The sequence below is a fragment of the Rhyacophila brunnea genome, unplaced genomic scaffold, assembly GCF_057557595.1.
Source record: "Rhyacophila brunnea isolate RB1 unplaced genomic scaffold, BYU_Rbru_1.0 scaffold_23, whole genome shotgun sequence".
Classification (NCBI taxonomy): Eukaryota; Metazoa; Arthropoda; class Insecta; order Trichoptera; family Rhyacophilidae; genus Rhyacophila; species Rhyacophila brunnea.
The window spans coordinates 13,138,434-13,158,903 of NW_028232893.1; the positions used below are offsets into that span (position 1 = coordinate 13,138,434).

At 31.8% G+C, this 20,470-nt stretch overlaps 2 protein-coding genes across 2 annotated transcripts; both read right to left on the bottom strand.

Annotated features, from left to right (window-relative positions):
• Window positions 1–1,485: 1,485 nt before the first annotated feature.
• On the bottom strand, window positions 1,486–11,410 carry LOC147069547 (uncharacterized). The gene is made up of 4 exons (XM_085950833.1): window positions 11,291–11,410; window positions 7,291–7,841; window positions 4,063–4,093; window positions 1,486–2,007 (listed from the first exon to the last, which is right to left on the bottom strand). Exons 1-4 carry the CDS (start codon window positions 11,408–11,410, stop codon window positions 1,486–1,488), a joined length of 1,224 nt encoding a protein of 407 aa, XP_085806959.1.
• Window positions 11,411–13,391: 1,981 nt separating this feature from the next.
• On the bottom strand, window positions 13,392–16,116 carry LOC147069548 (uncharacterized). Its single transcript, XM_085950318.1, has 2 exons — window positions 16,062–16,116; window positions 13,392–14,221 (listed from the first exon to the last, which is right to left on the bottom strand). The coding sequence occupies exons 1-2, from the start codon at window positions 16,071–16,073 to the stop codon at window positions 13,676–13,678; spliced, it is 558 nt and encodes a 185-aa protein (XP_085806444.1). The 5' UTR covers window positions 16,074–16,116; the 3' UTR covers window positions 13,392–13,675.
• Between the last annotated feature and the right edge of the window lie 4,354 nt (window positions 16,117–20,470).

A 20,470-nucleotide genomic window follows, 5' to 3' on the forward strand; every position in this document is an offset into this window, starting at 1 on the left:
TTTTTATTTTTATTTAACTCTGACTCATATTTTGGTTGTATTTGTTTTTTATTCCATCTCACTTCAATTCATAATTTTATTTTATTTTTTATAAAAAAAAATTATTGTTAATTTTGACCAATTATAATTATTTGTTAATATTAATGTTATTGTAAGTGTAGATTGTTTCATATTTTGTGGTTTGTTAATATTTTAAATAATTTGTTTAATGCCCCTGATGTAGTATGAAATATTAATGTCCAACCTCATTAGTTTTAAATTAGTCTGTTATTGGGAAGGTATTATTGGACGGATAATTATTATGTACATATTGTTATATTATTTCTATCGCTTTGAATTTTGTTTGATAAATATTGTTTTAAAAAAAATGTATTCAGTTGAAAATGTCCCACTGAGGCGGACGAAACCGGTCCTAATATATTAATTAAAAGTGGAATAAGTACTATAAAAAATTGCGTTTTATTAAATAAAAACAACAATAAAAAAATGTAGAGAAGCTCTTTTGTTTCAACGTACTCAATTACTGAATATAATATTATACCTATACAAGTTTTGAAAATTTGATGCTCTGAGTTTAAATGACTTTTAAACTATAGCTAATCGTACAAAGAGCTTATTTTAGGCTAGCAACACCCATGCAAATCATTTATATTCCAGCGTAATGCGTCAACTACATTGAATTTTGTTGGCGAATTTAAAAGCGGGCAATTCAGCTACTGCGATTGTGATGATGACACACAAAACTTTCCATTCGCGGAGAAGCCAACAAGCTAACGACTATTTTGACAGAAAGTAGTTCGTTTTTTACCAAGAGGTCGCTACTGCGCTCTACTGCGCAGACGCAGTAGGCCCACACGCCGGCGTGTAGCGTGTGAAGTTGACCGGCTTTCAACTTTTCTCTGTAGATTGTTTAAAATCTGCTTGTTAACTTGTTCAATGATGATACTGGGCGACTTTACAGGCAGATTGTAAATTTGCCAACAAACAGCTTGTAAAATAGCTCAATGTAATTGACGCATAAGGCATATGAATAAAAGCAGTAATTTAATTTAGTCATTAGTTTTAGTAACTTTTCCAGGTTCACTTTCATATAAGATTGTTTTAAGCCCATTTTCATCAAAATAGGTTTTGTTAAACATGTTTGAGGGTGCATTTGTGTAATTGCATATATTTTTTATACGTTTCACATATTGTTATAATAAAAAGTAGAGTATTATTTTTGCGATTTATTTCGACTTGTTTTCATTTACATATATACATTTATACAATACATATTATTATATATAATACATATTTTTTACATCAGAATGAAATATATAAAAAGAGGAAAATATATATATATACATTTTTAATGGCAATATACCCAAAAGAATACAATCCAGATATAGATACAGATAAGACAGTCATTGAAACACATAGGTAGATATTTAAAATTAATTACACTTATCAATATGAACGTCTGCGTTGATAGATTTAAGTAATTAATTACCATCCTCCATGAGCGTGTCCATGTCCATAGTGAGCATAAGCTCCATGGGCATAACCACCATGTCCGGCATAAGCTCCATGGGCTCCGTGGGAAGCGGCAGAGACAGCGGCGAAGTGAGCGGCTTTAGCGTGAGCGACTTCAGGGGTATCTACGACACGTCCATCATGACCAAGAGGAGCGGCACCATGGGCATAATGTCCACCATAACCGTAAGCTCCACCATGAGCATAAGCGCCTCCGTATTGTCCAGCATATCCGGCATCATGACCCCAGTTTCCATGATCTTGAGATTCGGCCAAACCTTCTCCCTTCCATTGACCATCATCGTTGTGTCCATGGCTGTAAACTCCTCCGTAGTGTCCTCCGTCATGTCCTCCGTAGTATCCACCATCATGTCCATTGTCCCAGTTACCATGGTCTTGGGACTCGGCGAGTCCTTCTCCTTTCCACTGACCATCTTCATGTCCTCCCCAGTGTGCTGACGCGCAAGCGGCCAAGCACAGGAATGCGGCGACGTACTGAAAATATAAAACAATATACTAATTATTTCTAATTCTAATTGTCATGTTCATTACTAAGCTTTTCTCCATTCATTCCATAAGGTTCAGGTTATATTTATAGCTAATCACATCGTATGCTTGTCACTAGTTTAAATACACATTATACAAAGACGGTCGCTCTATGCGCTTGTCCAACGTGGGTACAGTCAATACACTATAAATGAAACGAATTATACATTTTCATATGAAAAATTATTACTCATAAATTTACAATAATCTATATCTAGATACATAACAATGGTCTAATTGTTATTATAAATAAAATTACTGAGATAAAAAGAACTTTTTTATATACAACGTTTTTAAATTTTCTGTTGAATTATTATGCTCAATATGCTCAATATGCTCAAACTTGTACTTGATATGAAGTAAATAAAAGACAAACAAACAAATATAGAATACTGAAATGTCATTTTGACATTTCATTTTGATTTCCATATTAACGCACGTATATATTAATAATTTAGTTTCTAGGACCACCCCCTTAGCAACCAATATTAGTCTTTTACTTGTTACGGATTTTTCTGAAATAACGATCTATACAAAACAGAATTAACTGAAAATGAATTCAATTCTACTTAAAGATGGCTAAAAGTATTAAAAGAATGCATTGGCATCGTGTTCTGATATATTCTAAAAGTTTTAAATGTCTAGCTAGCAGTGGCGAAGGGTGGAGGTAGGCTGTTAAGATCCGCCATAAATAGTGCACATTAAACTTTTTCAGACATACATATTTGTTTTCATTGAAATAAGACTACAATTTACAGATAATGTTGGTTAGATTTAAAAAATTCAATTAAACCCTGAAAAACCAAGCCATAATAGATAATAGTCAAAAAATACACGTCTATCTATAAAATATCTAAAATTATGCAATTAAATCATACATAACTTTGAGCATTTTATAGATAGAATAATATTTTTTTATTTATTATAGTTTGATTTACGCAGGACTTAATGAATTAAAAAAATGAACCAACAATATGTGTAATATGTAGTTTTAATCCAACGAAAACAAATAACTATGAGTGAAAAATTGTGCACAATTTTGTCGTATTGCCCAAATTAGACCAAATCTATTATGGTTTCGTTTAGGCAGAGTTTAATTGATTTTTAAAAACTAACTAACACCATCTGTAAATTGTAGTCTTAATTCAATAAAAACAAATACATATGACTAACATAGCTTAGTGTGCACTATTTATAGCGAATCTTAACAGCCTACCTCCACCCTTCTCCACTGCTAGCTAGTCGCTAAGTTAGTTAAAAATCGATTGCAAGAATTGTAATGGACAAACAACCACCGGACATACAAGAATACGAGCTAATAATAACGTTGTAAAAAAATAGCATAGCTCTTGTTCTGTAGTCTACATATACATATTAATTTAGCAAAAATCAGGTAAGTAATTATTATTGTTTATTGTAAAACAATTTACTGTAGCAAAGCCTATATATTATAATAATATAATATATAGCCTATTATTTCATATACAATAGTATGTGATTTCCTTAATAATAAGTAGTAATAATTAACACTTATTTATATACAAGGATATAATAAATATTATTATTGGTAAGCTTACGCAATAATTTATAGTTAAAATAAATACGAGCATTAACAATTTAGGTAAATTTTACTACTGTACTAGTTAAATAAACACTACATTGTTACTAATTTTAAAAACTTCGAATAAATATATAAAAATAACAAAATTGTCTTGTTCATTTAATTCCACCACATAATATGGTACATATCAGAAAGATTTTATTTTATTTAATTGATAGATATAGCTGCAAATTATTTATTTTTAAAATACATAAATATTTGATTATTTCACTGTATTTTATACACATTAATGCGAGTCGTTATCAAAAAAAAATGTTTTTAAATAATCATTTTTTACAATTATTATTTACGGTGTCACTAATAATTGTTTTTACTTAATTATGGTAACTTGCATAGAATATTATTAATAATACAATATTATTTAAAATAAAAAGTTCACACACCATGGAGTTCATTTTGAAGTGTTGATTGAGCCTTTTCGAGCGAAAACTGCTTATGATCAGTGGTGGAATTGCGCAGGCTTTATATCCGAATCAATCCACCCCAATCTAAAATGGCAACTCAGTAGAGGGGGTTCAATATCATTCAGTCCACGTCGAGTAATGCCGATTTCCTTATCAACCACAACACACAATGATAACAACATTTTTTTTTCATATCACTGCATACAATATACGACATAAAAACAGTCGCCTATACTACAAATGCAATTTATGTAAATCAATTAATATATTTATCAAATTATATAATGTACAAGTCAAGTTGAATTACTATAATAGTTGTGTAGTTTTATTGTAATTGTTTTTTTTTATCAAAATAATTAAGAGTTAATGCAGGACTTGCGATTTATTTTGAGACGAAAGGAAATACAACATTCTCTCTGCATTGAAATCATTATTTGTAAAATTAAAAAAAAAATGGATGCCGACTGTTGACGTTTTGTTTGCCAAAAAAGCTCATCTTTTGACAATGGTTAAAATGACTGATACATAGTAATTATCGCCTACAATGGACGGTTGGTAAAATGTCCGTTTATGAAGTCTCAGGTTTGAATTATTGCGTAGTTTAACGTATATTGTGAATGTAATAGGTTGAGAAATTGGTCAAAAATACCTACATTTCTCATTAAAGAAAATTTTATAAAGCCTTTTCAAGAGGTGGCTACGGATTCATATCAGATTGTACAGCTAACAAAAGAAATACAAATACTTATACATCTAGCCATTACTTTTTTTTCTAAATAATTTAATTATGACACTTTTCAACTGTTTTATCAAAACTATTAAAATCCAATAGACAGATGACAATCACGTCTGAGTGTAATTTGGCAAAAAATGCCCGTATTCTAAAATATAATTTAATATTATTTTATTATTTATTATTCAACGAATAATTCACAAGTAGGTAGATAACGCAATTTAGAAAGCCCTCAAGATAGTAGATATTATAAAAACCAGTATTTAACTTTATCGCAATTAGATATTATGACACGTATAGCATGCCCGTAAGAGAAACGAATGGGTTAGAAAGCAGACAGGAGTACGCGATTATAATAGACGTTGCCAAACAGCTGAAATGGAGATGGGCGGGGCACATTGCTCGCCGAAAGGACAGCCATCATCCAGTGGTACCCAAGTGGCACGAAACGGCCACAGGGTCGCCCTAAAAGCCACTGGATTGACGAACTGGTAATGCTCGGCGGAAATACGTGGCAGCGAACGACACAGGACCGAGAGAGTTGGAAGAAGCTTGGGGGGGCTTCATCCATCAGTGGATTGACCCCGACTGATAATGATGATAGCATGATGGTAAGTGCACATGGGCACGAATCCTGAGAGGCGCACGTTCGAATCCTGGATATCGTATTTTCTTCAAACAGTTTTTGGGGACCTATTTATTTGAGGTATTTTCAAATAATGTATATGAAATATAAAATTTTATAGATGGGTGGTATCAATTAAATATGAATAACACTTAACAATTAAAATGTGTTTTGTGTATTACATTATATAATTATTATAGTAGAATTAACAACAATACCTTTGTTTCAATACCATTATATTTTTTTATTATTTCAAAAAGATAGATATATTAAAGGCGATTCAATGTTAATATGAGGTAATAGAGTTTGGACTCAACCATGTTCGCCCCTAAGCTGGAGCATAATATTATGGACATCACACGGCGTTTCTAATCATCCTTATCGCTAGCCAGTCTTCTTGCGTCATTCTAGGTCATACCAGCATTCCATAGCTTTGTCGTATATACTCTATAAATAGTATTTAGCGGCCTTCCAGAACTCCGTTATCCGTTGGCTTGAATAACAGGAAAGCCAGATTCTCTTCTGACATCCGCAGCACGTGGCTGAGCTAGGTCCAACGTCGCCTATTCACTCTCAGCATAATGAAAGGCTACTTAGTGCGTTCGTGTATCCCCTCGTTACTCGTTATACCCAGTACCCTCTCGCAAACATCTGTTCTCGAAGCTCGATATAAATGGTTGCTCGTAAGGTGCCATGATTACTTTCCATCAAGCTACACCATCATTATTCAAACGTCGATTAGACGGCATAATATGGTTAAACATTATATGCCACAATATAATTATGTATATTTTATTCTTTCAGTATTCTATAAAACAATTTGTACAAATGAAAGAAAAATAGTTAACCTTATCTATAATTAGCATAATTTAATAATGCTACAAAGCTTGCAAATTGATATAATTTATTTATAAAGTAGTTAAGTTCATCATTTAAAATCAACGTTAAACCAACAGTAATTAAAAAAGTCGTTAAAAAAATTCATCTTATTTTATGATTAAAGTATAATATACAGAAGTACTTAGTCCAGCGAAATGATTTTTGAATTAATCGTAGTATTTATTTTATTTTAAAAAACATCGATTTTAATAAAAATATAATATTATTTAAAAGCTACAATCCTTCAATTGAGCTTTATGTTGTGATCATACCAAAATTACACCATATTAAAGCGTATTGTTCTACTATTTCTATATTGCAAATCTAATAAAAATACATTAATTACGTATGTATAGCAAATTAAATCATCTATTGATTTTCTCAGTGTTGTTTTAACCAAAACGTTTATTCCGTTTTCATAATCAGTAGTAAACAATTCACATATTTCAATTATATAATTAGAAAATCGTTTTCCTGATAAACACAATGAATGAACACACGTACTAAACTGTATAATTAGCTAAACGAAATGTATTTATAATACCTATGGTATTTTGATTTAATTTATTACTATATCTCTTTTACAACTATAGTGTAGGATAATTCTGACAGTGTCATTTAATTTTTCAGTTATATAAGAAAATAACATTGTTAAATTTTTGCGATTTATTTCGGCTTGCTTTTATAGACAGGATATTATATACATTATTTATACAACACATTATAATATATAATACATTGTTTTTCAGGTCAGAATGAAATGTAAGAAAAAGAATTAAATAAATAATATATCAACTATAACTGAGTATATACTCAAAAGAATAAAACCCAGTTATAGATAGAAACATATGATTTTAAGAAAACCAATACAATAAATAGGGAAATTATTAAAAATAGTAACACTTGTCAATATGAACGTCTGTTGGTAAATCGAAGACCGTGCTTTGGAAAGTTGTAGGTAATTAATTACCATCCTCCATGAGCATGTCCATGTCCATGAGCATAAGCACCATGACCGGCATAAGCACCATGGGCATAACCACCATGTCCAGCGTAAGCTCCATGACCTCCATGGGAAGCGGCGGAGACGGCAGCGAAGTGAGCGGCTTTAGCGTGGGCAACTTCAGGGGTATCTACAACACGTCCGTCATGACCAAGAGGAGCGGCACCATGAGCATAATGTCCACCATGACCATAAGCTCCACCATGACCGTAAGCTCCACCATGAGCATAAGCGCCTCCGTATTGTCCAGCATATCCGGCATCATGACCCCAGTTTCCATGATCTTGAGATTCGGCCAAACCTTCTCCCTTCCATTGACCATCATCGTTGTGTCCATGGCTGTAAACTCCTCCGTAGTGTCCTCCGTCATGTCCTCCGTAGTATCCACCATCATGTCCGTTATCCCAGTTACCATGGTCTTGAGACTCGGCGAGTCCTTCTCCCTTCCATTGACCATCTTCATGTCCTCCCCAGTGTGCTGACGCGCAAGCGGCCAAGCACAGGAATGCGGCGACGTACTGAAAATATAACATCACATAAATTAATATGTATAGTATTATTTAAATGAATATCTAGAATTAATTATAACATTTTGAAATTTTATTGATTCACGTCTGTAAAATGCTAATGTTATAGGGAGTATTTGATAAAAATTGTAATTGTGTTATCTTTAAAAAATAATATACTATTTACAAATATTATAATTATTATTTTCGTCTCTGTTCTGGCAGAATACACTAACTGGAGAATACTAGTTTTGAGTAATTTGACTTTGAAGTTGTTAAAATGTTTGAAATAATGGTCTATCATGTGAGTTTATTAAGTAATCGTAAAAAGGATGACTTTAAAATAAAGACTGTTTATTTATTAAGAAGGTTTCCAGGCGGTAAAGTGTGAAATAAGGAACATTTTGGTACTAATTCAATATGTCATTTTTTCGAATTAGTGTTTTCTGCCAGAACAGTGACGTTATGTTCATTTTATCCTCTACGAAAACCTCCATGATATTTTTATATTGACCATATTATAAATCATAGTAAACTTTCACTATTGTATTAATTAAAATAAATACGATAAATCACAATTCGTACTAAAATAAATTAATAAGTGATCTTGTTTGTTTAGATACGATGGCCTTCCACTGCATAGAAACGACAATTAAATACTTATATAGAAATAGGAATAATAATTTCACTGTATTTTATTTTCACTTGCTATGGCATTGATAATAATATGTCACCGTACAAAAAGAATTGTTTTCATAAATGAAATCACTTTTTTTTACTTTACATAACATATTATTAAATATCTTGCAAAAAACTTTTGTAAATGAATATTGATTAAAATGTCACCCACCATGGAGTTCATATTGGCGAAGTGTTGATTGAGCCTTTTCGAGCGAAAACTGCTTATGATCAGAAGTAGAATGACACAGGCTTTATATTCAAAATAATCTACCCCAATCTAAATTGGCAACTCGGTAGAGGGGGTTCAATATCATTCAGTTTACATCGAGCAATACTGATTTCCTTATTAACCGCAACTTACAATGATAACAACAATTTTTTTTCATATGTTGTACGACACAAAAACAGTCTTGCATCTGAAAAATGCAATTTAAACCGAATAATATATGTATCAACTATATATTTACGCCCACGGTGGCCGCGCGGCATAAGCGTTGGACTATAAAGCCGTGGGTCCCAGGTTCGAATCCTGGGTCTGGCAAGTATACATATTGTTTTTCAATTTGTGTGTGTCAGGGTATGGACCTAATAGGTTGAGCAAGTGGCTGACATCCATTTCTCGTAAAAAAAAAACAAAATCTGTCAATACAAACCTCCACTCTGTGGAGGCCCATATGATCCTATCAGGATCGGACATGGTCAAAAAAAAAAAAAAATATTTACAAATAACTATCACTAATAATGTGAACCATACAATTAATATCTAATAATATACATTTGTCTTTATTGAGAAGGCAACGTGAAAGAAACGGTACAATCAAAGCGTCAAATATAATATTATTATGCTCATCACGCACTATCAAGTGACGTCACAATAAGTTTCCGCTACTGGAAAAAAGTGTGTAATGTCGCTTTTATTGGTGTTTAAAATATTATCAGACTGATGCTCCCATCCCGTAACAAATTTTGAACATTTAAACAAACATTATCAGTAAAGTTAGCAAAAATCTGCCGAGATCACCAGAACAACAATGAGGTCACCTCACGTTGTACCTCACTACATCGACACCTGTATGACGTTTTGAAAGTGAAGAAAACTGACAATGTTCTTTTTAAAGGTACAAAATCTGCTACGGCATGGGAGCATCAGTCTGATAATATATTAAACACCAAGAAAAGCGACATTACACACTTTTTTCCCGTAGCAACAGCTTACTGTGACGTCACGTGATAGTACACGATATGCACGATAATATATTTCGCGTTTTATCATTTTCTACATGCCTACACATTTTCGACTCATCAAAATCGCGTGTTTTTTTTATTTTTAGCGGTTGGTCTATTTTATATAGTCTGCAGGTTGGGTTATGTGTAAAATATAATCTATGGATGCTATATCGCAAGTAATTTTACGTACGCACACGTAGATACTGTTAAAATTAATTTAAATTAGCTTGAATAATGAATAATAATTCAAAATACTAATACATTAGCAGTGCAGTATTACCATATCGAGTATATACAATAATTATAAAAATATTTAATTAATTTCTGACAAATTTATGATGTCTAAATGTGATTTTAATCAAAATAATTTATTTTGCAGAACTAAGACTTATCGAAGAATATTGACAAAAATGCCAGTGCCACTTATTAATAAGTAAATTATAATTATTAAAAAGGTAATTTTTCTAGTCTTTATACTGATAGGACACGTCTTTATAGAGATTCAGAACATTTGCGATAAATAGATAACTACATCATTATCATTATATTTTAATCCACTGCTAGATGAAAGCTTCCCCAATCTCTCTACTCTTCTCGGTTCTTTATCCGAACCTTGATATTTCATCAATCTTACATATCTTAAAGTGACCCTTCAATGTCTTATACCCATGGCCCTCACAAGGGGCCCGGCGTGGCAGTCGACCGCTAAATGAGATAAACACACACTAAAAAAAATCTTTAATAGTAAAAAAGCGCACTTTTAGTTGAAGACTATTAACATTTACAAATATGTAGCGAAGTGATGCAATTCAATATGATATGTTGATTAATAATATAATTAAGTATATGATTATTCACGTATAAAAATTTATTAAAATTTTTCCTAGTGTGTTTCCTGGCGAATAAAAATGGCTATTTATTAAATATATTTCGGTATAATTCGGTTAAATATATTAAGGTCACATATTACTTGACTACCACAAAAAGGGGTCGCTATCAGTACTTCATAATATTATGATGCCAAATGCCGATAACTCAATAATTCAATTAGATTTATTTATGTATACCTACTGAAAATTGAAAAAAATATACGGAACGCCCTTTATTGTACTTTGCGGAACCCTGGGGTTCCATTGGGGAATGCTGTTTAGGGAACACTAGTAAGTGTAGAAAATCACCCTGCCCTTACGAGTATCATTAGTGATAGATATTGGGTCCCGTCAAATATCCTGACCTGAGGACGCACTTCAGTATGTCGGCGCCATGCTTATATCCATTGAGTACCACTGGATTGTCACATTCGTCCAGCGGCCATCATGTCTGCGAAATAAGTGTTCAGCCTATCTCCATTATTTAAGGATTTTGACATACTTACTTACGTCGCATACTCTAATTTGCTTTCCTACCGGTTCTATCGGATGTCAACATACTCGTATATATGCCTCCATTCTAAATGTATCTGTTACTGCGAGACCTTCAGATACATAGTACGTGAGAATTGGTTAAACACCCTTGCACTTGAAACACAATGATAGGTTACTCTTGAAAATTACGTTCAGACGACAGAATACACTCCACGCCAACTTCATGTATTGTTCGTGAATGCCTATATTTCTTTTAGATACTTCTCCATCATTATTATCCCAGAATAATCTAATGCTGGAGAGACGCATGTCTAAGCTGATTTCATTAACCTCAGTTTCGTGCGACGCGTTTTTATGTAATTCTTTAGGGCTTCTATTTATATATGTTACGCCGAATGTGCGAAATTGACTATTACATGAAATGGGCAAAAATTTACCTAAATCATGAAAAATGCAAACCCGTTGCCTTATTCATGAATTAGACTAAATATCTGCTGAGTGCGTGAATTCGGCAGCAATTTTTCTGCCTAGTTTATGCATTGGGCAAATTAGATAGTAGCACTACGGTGGTGTTTTTTGCAACTAAATTGAATGTGTCAAATGCTCATGCATTGGTCAAAATAGATGGTCGCGCTCCGATGGTGTTTTTTGCTACTAATCAAACTAACCAAATGTGTCAAATGTCATTGATTATATAAAAATATACCAATCAATAACTACGATGACGTTCATATCCATTTACTATGACTAAAAAAAATCTAGAACTATAATAATATGATAACGGAAGAATTTGAATAAGAATTGAAGGTATTTTCGCGATTTGATTCGTGCTTGGGTATCAGGCAATGGTCGATTGTTTGTTTGTGATAGTATGATTTGATAGTTTGTTGACAGTTGTTAGCTAACCTCAAAATGGACATTCAGTTGAATTCAGAATTACAAAACCTAACCTAATAATAATATTATATTATGTCCAATTATAACTAATAAAACCATCCGTATTAAATTTACTTTTTCTACTGTCACGTCGACAGTTTAGGAATTCCATACCCTGGTGAATTCACGCACTCGGCAGATAATTTACCAAATTCATGAATATAGCAACAGTCTTGACAATTACATGAATTAGCCAAAATTTTGCACATTCGGCGTAACATAATATATAGGTATATATATATATATTATATGTTTAACATATCTTGGGTACCATTGAATTCAAATTTATTTATTTATTTCCTTAAAGAAAGCTTTAAAAATCATAAATTTAAGACGTTCACAACATGGTATTTAAAAACAAAGAAATAGTATCAACAGTATAAAGAGTAAATACAACACTTATTAAGTAGATACACGTAAGTATGCCAAATGAGCTTAAGTAGACCCTATTTTAATAAATTATTAAACAACGTCCACCTATATTCTTCAGGTAGAGGGAATACATCAACATCCAAAGGAATTTGATTGAACAGTTTTATTTCCCTCTCAATTGGCATCACCAATGACAGGTTAGTTATATACCTTGGAAAAACAAACAACTGGTTCCTCCGATTTCTAAAATAGTTATCAAGGATACACATGTCAATACTACCATTAATGGCAGTCCTCATTTACATTAAATTTAGCGTTTAGCTTACAGTATGTTAGAATAATAATATAGATAGATAGTTAGATAAAGCAACGAATAGTATTCATACAACCTCAAGCAAAGGACTCTCAAAAGAATACGTGATAACGTAAAAATAATGTCGTATTTCAACTGATGCGAAGTCAAAATAATCTACCGACTCTCAAGATGTTATTTCAGATTTACCATATTTTTTTAGGTAAATAATGATTGGGAATTTCATAAATAAGTTTTATTTGACTTATAGAATCACTGAAAACATGTTTATACTAGTATCTACAACCCTAAAAAAATATAGAAAAAGTATATAATTATCTTGCTATAAACGAATAGCAAATACTCACAACTAATTTAAATATTTGGGGAAAAGGGTTTTCTTGAACATCTTTCAGCGTATATTTAATCACATATTTTGTGATGCGACAACTCTATTGGCAACGATAATAAAGTATTTACCCGGACAGTTAAAATGTAAGATATATACTATACTTTAGTCTATGATTTCTTCTAGTATTTGGGTTATTTCAAAATTATGTATTTTCAATAAGAGGAATTTGACAATCTTTCCATATCTAATAAAAAAACGTAATTAAATTTAGCTTCAGGTACTTAAAACAACAATAATATTATCGTAAAATGACGGAATGAAAAGAATGTTTTATTTTTGCGATATATTTCGATTTTCTTTCACGATATACACAATATATACAACATAAAAATATATAATATAATAGGTATACATATTTAGCTAGATCAGAATGAAATATAAGAAAAAGAAGAATAATTTTTACTGGACTCCTAAAAGCCCAGTTATACATAAATAATAAATAAATAGTTGGAAAGGCAATTCAAAATATATACACAATAATAATTAAAACTAATAACACTTGTCAAAATGAACGTCTGTTGGTCGATGGAAGACCAAGCTTTGGAAAGTTCTAGGTAATTAATTACCATCCTCCGTGAGCGTGTCCATGTCCATGGGCATAAGCGCCATGTCCAGCATAAGCACCATGGGCATAACCACCATGTCCGGCGTAAGCTCCATGACCTCCATGGGCTCCGTGGGAAGCGGCGGAGACGGCAGCGAAGTGAGCGGCTTTAGCGTGGGCGACTTCAGGGGTATCTACGACATTACCATCATGACCAAGAGGAGCGGCACCATGGGCATAATGTCCACCATGACCGTAAGCTCCACCATAAGCGTAAGCACCTCCGTAGTTTCCAGCATATCCGGCATCATGACCCCAGTTTCCATGATCTTGAGATTCGGCCAAACCTTCTCCCTTCCATTGACCATCATTGTTGTGTCCATGGCTGTAGACTCCTCCGTAGTGTCCTCCGTCATGTCCTCCGTAGTTTCCACCATCATTTCCATTATCCCAGTTACCATGGTCTTGGGACTCGGCGAGTCCTTCTCCTTTCCACTGACCATCTTCATGTCCTCCCCAGTGTGCTGACGCGCAAGCGGCCAAGCACAGGAATGCGGCGACGTACTGAAAAAAATAAAACAATATACTTATTATTTGTAATTATATTATTTGTAATTTTATTTTTTGTTAAATTCTTAGCGAACCATATAAACTTCCACAGGATGTAGATTATATTTATAGAGTTTTACAAGAAGTTGTTGATAACTAATCGCATTGCACTGGTTTCAATATAAATTGTATATAATAATTATACAATGACAGCCGCTCTACACGCTATTCTAACGTGGGTGCAATTATTACAATATAAATTAATTGTAAAATAAATATTCAGATGAATAATATTATTATTTAAAAATTTACGTCCATACCTACAAAACAATGGTTTAAAATATAGATAATTACAATTATTTGGCCATAAAGAAATTGATTGTAATAATATAGAATATAACTTTGATAAATGAATGACAGATCATCCAAATCATTTTTAAACTCTTGGGTTTTACCCGAAGGAGATATGTGGCTATAATTGAAAGTGTGTGTTAAGTGTGACTGACCGGAGATATAGAAATTTTGGGACAGAGATTCCTATAGGACGATTGTGTAGTCATTCATAAACCTGAATGGTCCAACTAACTTAAATCATGACTCGACTGTGCTTAGGAAAAAGAGCGTAACCCTCGATTTTTTGAAAGGTGCTTTTATTAGATATTTAAATGTATACAACTAAATACACGTTCTATAAAAAGGAAGTAAGCCGCAAATGGTGAATTATTATTTAAATTTTGGTTTTAAAACAGATTAATGAAGTTCTAATTTAAGGAAAAAAGCATTTACCCTCAATTTTATTGATTTTTCTGTAATAACTTCTTTAATTATTATTTGATCGAAAATATATTATACCAAATCATAAATCATCATGCACCCAAAGTCTGTGCCTATTTTATAAAAAATATTAAACTAAAATCATTCAAAAAACGTTTTTTGCCCCTCCTGCAAAATTTGTTCTGTGACGGTTACGCCCTTTTTCCTAAACAAGGTCGATGTGTATATACGAACGTTATAATAATTTATTTGGCTTTTAAACAGGTTTTAAAAATAAAATTGACAATTAACTTCAGTACATACTTCCATTATTAAAAATAAAGATCCCATTGTCAAATTTTTCAAACATGGAATAAGTTTTAAAAAAAAAACTAATTCTCTTGTTTAATAAATTACGATGGCTTTCCATTAAATATAAACACGCACTAAAATTGAATATAAACAATTATGTTAATAAACCATTCAATATTCAAATAAAAAATACTCAATATTTAAAAAAAATGCATGCCACTTGGAAGATACATACTTTTTGGTAAGACATCAGAAATATAATATATCAAAACATAATTGCAATAAATGTAATTTGAACTCACAAGCATCGCAATATTTTTTCATAGTTTTTACAATATGCATGTACAAACAAACGAAATTTTGGGGAGATATTGTTACCAATTTGTTTTCAAATTACAAAAGATGGTCGCTAATATTAACATAATTTAAAATACACGCCTGTAATCTATTGTTAGAATATTTAGCGTAGTAAGTGAATGTGTATGTAGCTTATTAAATAAAGCACAGTGCTATTATTGTGATAGTGATGAGTTTAAGTCAATTTTTTTAAATTAACATATTTAAAAAAAAAATAACTTTTAAATATTAATAATAAATGCACTGTGTAATAATTTTCAGTGGTTATCCCATTGATATATCAAAAAATGTTTTTAAATTATCAATTTGTGCAAATATTTATAGAAATTAAAAATGCGTACACATATCTTTACGTTATATTATAAAAAAAACAATGTGAGTCAATCAAAACGTGTATTGTTATTATTGATAAATTAATTGAAATTTCACACACCATGGAGTTCATTTTGACGAAGTGTTGTTTTAGCCTTTTCGAGCGAAAACTGCTTATGATCAACAGTAGAATTGGACAGGCTTTATATTCAAAACAATTCACCCCGATCTAAAATTGCACTCAAGTAGAGGAGGTTCAATACCATTTGGTTGCACCGGTGAGTTGCGATTTCCTAGTTAATCACAGCTTACAATAATAACTACATTAATTTAACAGAACAATAATTCAATATCATCCAATGTATATGCATACATATAACTAACTATAAGATTTATATTATTTTTCATTGTTAAAATCTCTATTTATCGATAATTAAGAAAATATTAGTTATAAATAAATTAAATAAAAACTATATATTTTAATCCAACCGGTAAATTCTACATAAATAAAACACAATACAATTTGTCGAAAGCATACAGTAACATAATCAATGTAATATTAAATTTAATATGGAAAATAATTGGTTAACCATACAATTTATTTATATATCGAACATTTGGCCAGTGAAATGCAGAACTAATATAATATGTTATCTAAATAAGAAAACATAATAATATATTGGTTGATGACTGTGAATAACATTGTTATCAACGATTTCGTCATTCGAGATTTCAGCCAAAGGGATTTTTTTCAATTCGGGATTTTTTCCATTCGGGATTTTGACATGCGGTATTTCAGTCATTGAGATTTTTGCACATCGTTATATCAGCAATTCCTAATTTTGGCTATTCAAGATTTTGGCATATATGATTTTCACCATTCGGGATTTCATTCTTCAGGGCTTGGATATTATTTAGGATTTCGGCCTTTGGGATTTTGGTCATTCGCGATTTTGACCATTCAGAATAATTTCGTTGATTTTACCAATTAGAGATTCTGCCATTCAGAATTCTGGCGATTCGGAATTTTAGCCAGTGACGTCCCGTGGGGATAGATAGATCATTCGTTGTATAGTGGAGGCGTATTATAAAAGCGGTAAATGAATGCACAAATACAATTTTATAAACCCTACATACCTGACACCAGCGCTGTTTGAAGGCAGGTTTCGTGGAAATGTTATAATTTTCAGTATATAGTGTGTATGTCAATTAAAGATTGATGTATTCAAAAGTAAATATTATAATAGATGAGTAGGTAAGTACCTACTAAATTTTCACACGATTTTAAACTAAAAATAAAAGGGGATGGTATTCTAAGTTTACTTAAGGGCGCACTTTGCCTAGTGACGTCACTGATTTAGGCAATCTACATTTTGGCGATTCGAGATTTCAGCAAACTTGATTTTGGATATTGGAATATCGTTAAGAATCCACCAAAAGATCTTAACGTCAGAATAACTTAATAATTGTCAATTGGACGATTGCCAAATCGGCGCCGGTAAATACTAATAAAAAACATGAAGAATTACATAGCGTTATAAATATCGCCCGTACACGTGCATGGATTTACTGCCAGCAATAGTGCGTATATCCATAACAAGAAAATTAAATGTAAACATGTATTATCTTACATTTGGCAAGATTGCATGCATGAATCAAAAAAATTCGGAAATTTCTGAATTAGTCACTATCAGCAGTAAATCCATTCACGTGTAAAGGGGGAATAAATAAAATTTCCAAACAACTCTAACAGGTACTAAGTATCCATGCTAACAAAAAATATTATGTTTAAAAAACAAAATATTTGATAGATCTTTTGCTATGGATACTATCAAAAGATAAAGCCTCGCTGTACATTTCCTCATGTATGGCACGCCCTAATATTCAAGTTGGTGCACTATGATTATTTTGTAACGCGAATAAGGAATGTTAAGAAGCGAAAGGCGTGGAAAGCGCCAAGGGACGACTTCATAGTCCAGTGAATCGCCAAGAATTTCAAAATTCATTTTCAACACATCATAATAATTAATAATTATTTACAATACACTTCATTAGGCATGAATATTTTACATATTTCATAAAAACATTCTCAACGATTGTTGGCTGCCTTATTTTTTTAGAACGTTTTTATTAGGTCTTATTCTTATTTGTCCGGTGATTGTTCATCCGGTACAAATCTTGCAATCGATTTTTAACTAACTTCTCGACTAGCTAGACATTTGAAACTTTTAGAATATATCAGAACACGATGCCAATGCATTTTTTAAATACTTTTAGCCATCTTTAAGTAGAATTGAATTCATTTTTATTTAATTTTATTTTGTATGAAAAGTTATTTCGGAAGAAATCCGTAATACAATCCACTATTATTGGTTGCTAGGGATCTGGGGTCCTAGCAACTAAATTATTAATATAGACGTGCGTTACTATGGGAATCAAAATGACATTTCAGTATTCGATATTTGTTTGTTTGTTTTTTATTTACTTCATATCAAGTACAAGTTTGAGCATATTGAGCATAATAATTGAACATAAAATTTAAAAACGTTGTAGGTAAATAAAAAGTTCTTTTTATCTTGTAAATATTATTAATTATAGTATACATTAGTCTGAAGAATATTAATTATTGGCATTATGTCGGGGTTTATGGGACGCTAAATTAGCATTACTGCCATGCCGCATTCATCACTTTTAACTTCTGACTCCTCTGTTTCAGCAGAGTTTCACTACTCGGGTACTTCATGTCACTAAAGATAAATGACGGCAGAGCAAGTCAAGATTCATTTTTTATTTTCTAAATTCTTTCTTAAAGCGCCGGCTAGACGCTCATGCTTTACCACAAGCTTACCTGCGCAAACCGGTTTGTATCGGGAAGTCCGTGTGTATGGATGGGAAAACTGTACCTCGCGCAAACCGAAAAGCGCTGTAAAAGTGTTCCGTATTTTTTTCACAAACTATACCGCGCAGGCAAGTCGCTTCCGTCCAGACGGCGCATTGAGCACTAAGATCCGTGGTTACTACATCAGTCCCGTGTAGCTTTGTTTTGGGACAATGAAGTGTGGCACTAAATTTTATTCATTCTGACACATTTATAGCGTCATGGAAGGCCGTCGTGCATAAATCGTGGATGCATATAAATACATGATGGGTGGAGATGGGGAAACTCAAATGATGCCACATACTGGTGAGATGTAAATTGGACGCATTACATTTCACCGCAACACACTTCACCGAGAGCCATCTAACAGGAAAAATGACCATATAGCATTAATACCAACAAAATACGCGTTGTTCGTAGAGAATTTCAGACAGTAATATTCCAATTTTATTAGATTCAATTCGGGCATGAATTTGGTATTTGACTGATAAAACAGGTGAGTGCCGTTCAACCGAACGTCTGAGATAAAGAGGTAATGCAATCACTATTTTAGGTACTCTTGAGGTATCCAGAAGACTGGAGAAGGTATTTTATATACTTAGAGAAACTTAGTTTATCAATAATAATTTTAAAATTATTAGTTTATTGGTTTATATAAATATATTATAAGTATATAATTATTATTATATTGTTTAATTTTACAATTCATCTCAATTATTTTGTTTTACTCTTTTATTAATATTATTTTAACCTATTTACTAATTCTCAACTGTTTGTTTTCAATTATTCCACATTCAATAAATTAATATACTGTCAATAATATATAAAAAAAATAATTGGTGTCAAATATCTCATAATTACGTTTTCATTATTATCAAATATTTGATAGATATGCCTTGATATAAATTATAAAATATGATTGTATTTCTAATATTATGTAAAATTAGAGTATACGCTTTATAATTGATATATAACGCCTCTTTGCATGATCACTTGGCATTACATTAGATAAAATGACGTTCACTTATAACAATATACTTATGTAGTAATAAAAAAATACATAGGTAATATATGTAAAAAAATATTTTCAGAATATATAACATCATTTTCATCTTAGACCCAGAGCGCAAAGTTATGATGTGGCAACTTTACCTATCTACTTCTGTGTTTCCTGTGTATTCTGACTGTTTGCATTATTTATTTTGTAAGTGCTTTATTTAAAGATGAATTAATTGTTTCCAATACTATACGGTTATATATTTCCGACGTAAAATATCACGGTAAACTCTGTTACGACCAACTAACTGCACACGTTCAATTTTCCGGAAAATTTTAGATAAATAGATGAGTTAAAGGTAATTCTAATGCCTCTAGCAAGTGCATAGATATAAAGATTTCAATGTTATACATTTAAATGATATTTTCATTTAAAAAATCAAAACCTACTGTCACCAAAAAATAGAGACTGCAGTTTATCGTTCCTACTCACTAATTTCTGTTTTAAATAGTGGTATCAGTAAAGTTATATATTTTTAAAAAAGGGTGAGAGACGTCGTGCGGCTTTCTTTTTTGTCATAATAATCCGTCCTTGTTTCTCCGATATTGATAATGTTTATATGTAGAAGTCGGACTAGATACCTTTTATGCAGTCG

What these genes read in the sequence shown, in the direction of transcription:
- LOC147069547 (XM_085950833.1), bottom strand. Translation starts at nt 11,410, where the DNA reads ATGCGTCTCTCCAGCATTAGATTATTCTGGGATAATAATGATGGAGAA. An exon ending in GTGTATTCTGTCGTCTGAAC is followed by an intron (nt 7,842 to 11,290) that starts GTAATTTTCAAG and finishes TTATATTTTCAG; the next exon opens with TACGTCGCCGCATTCCTGTG. An exon ending in GGACATGCTCATGGAGGATG is followed by an intron (nt 4,094 to 7,290) that starts GTAATTAATTAC and finishes TCGCTCGAAAAG; the next exon opens with GCTCAATCAACACTTCAAAA.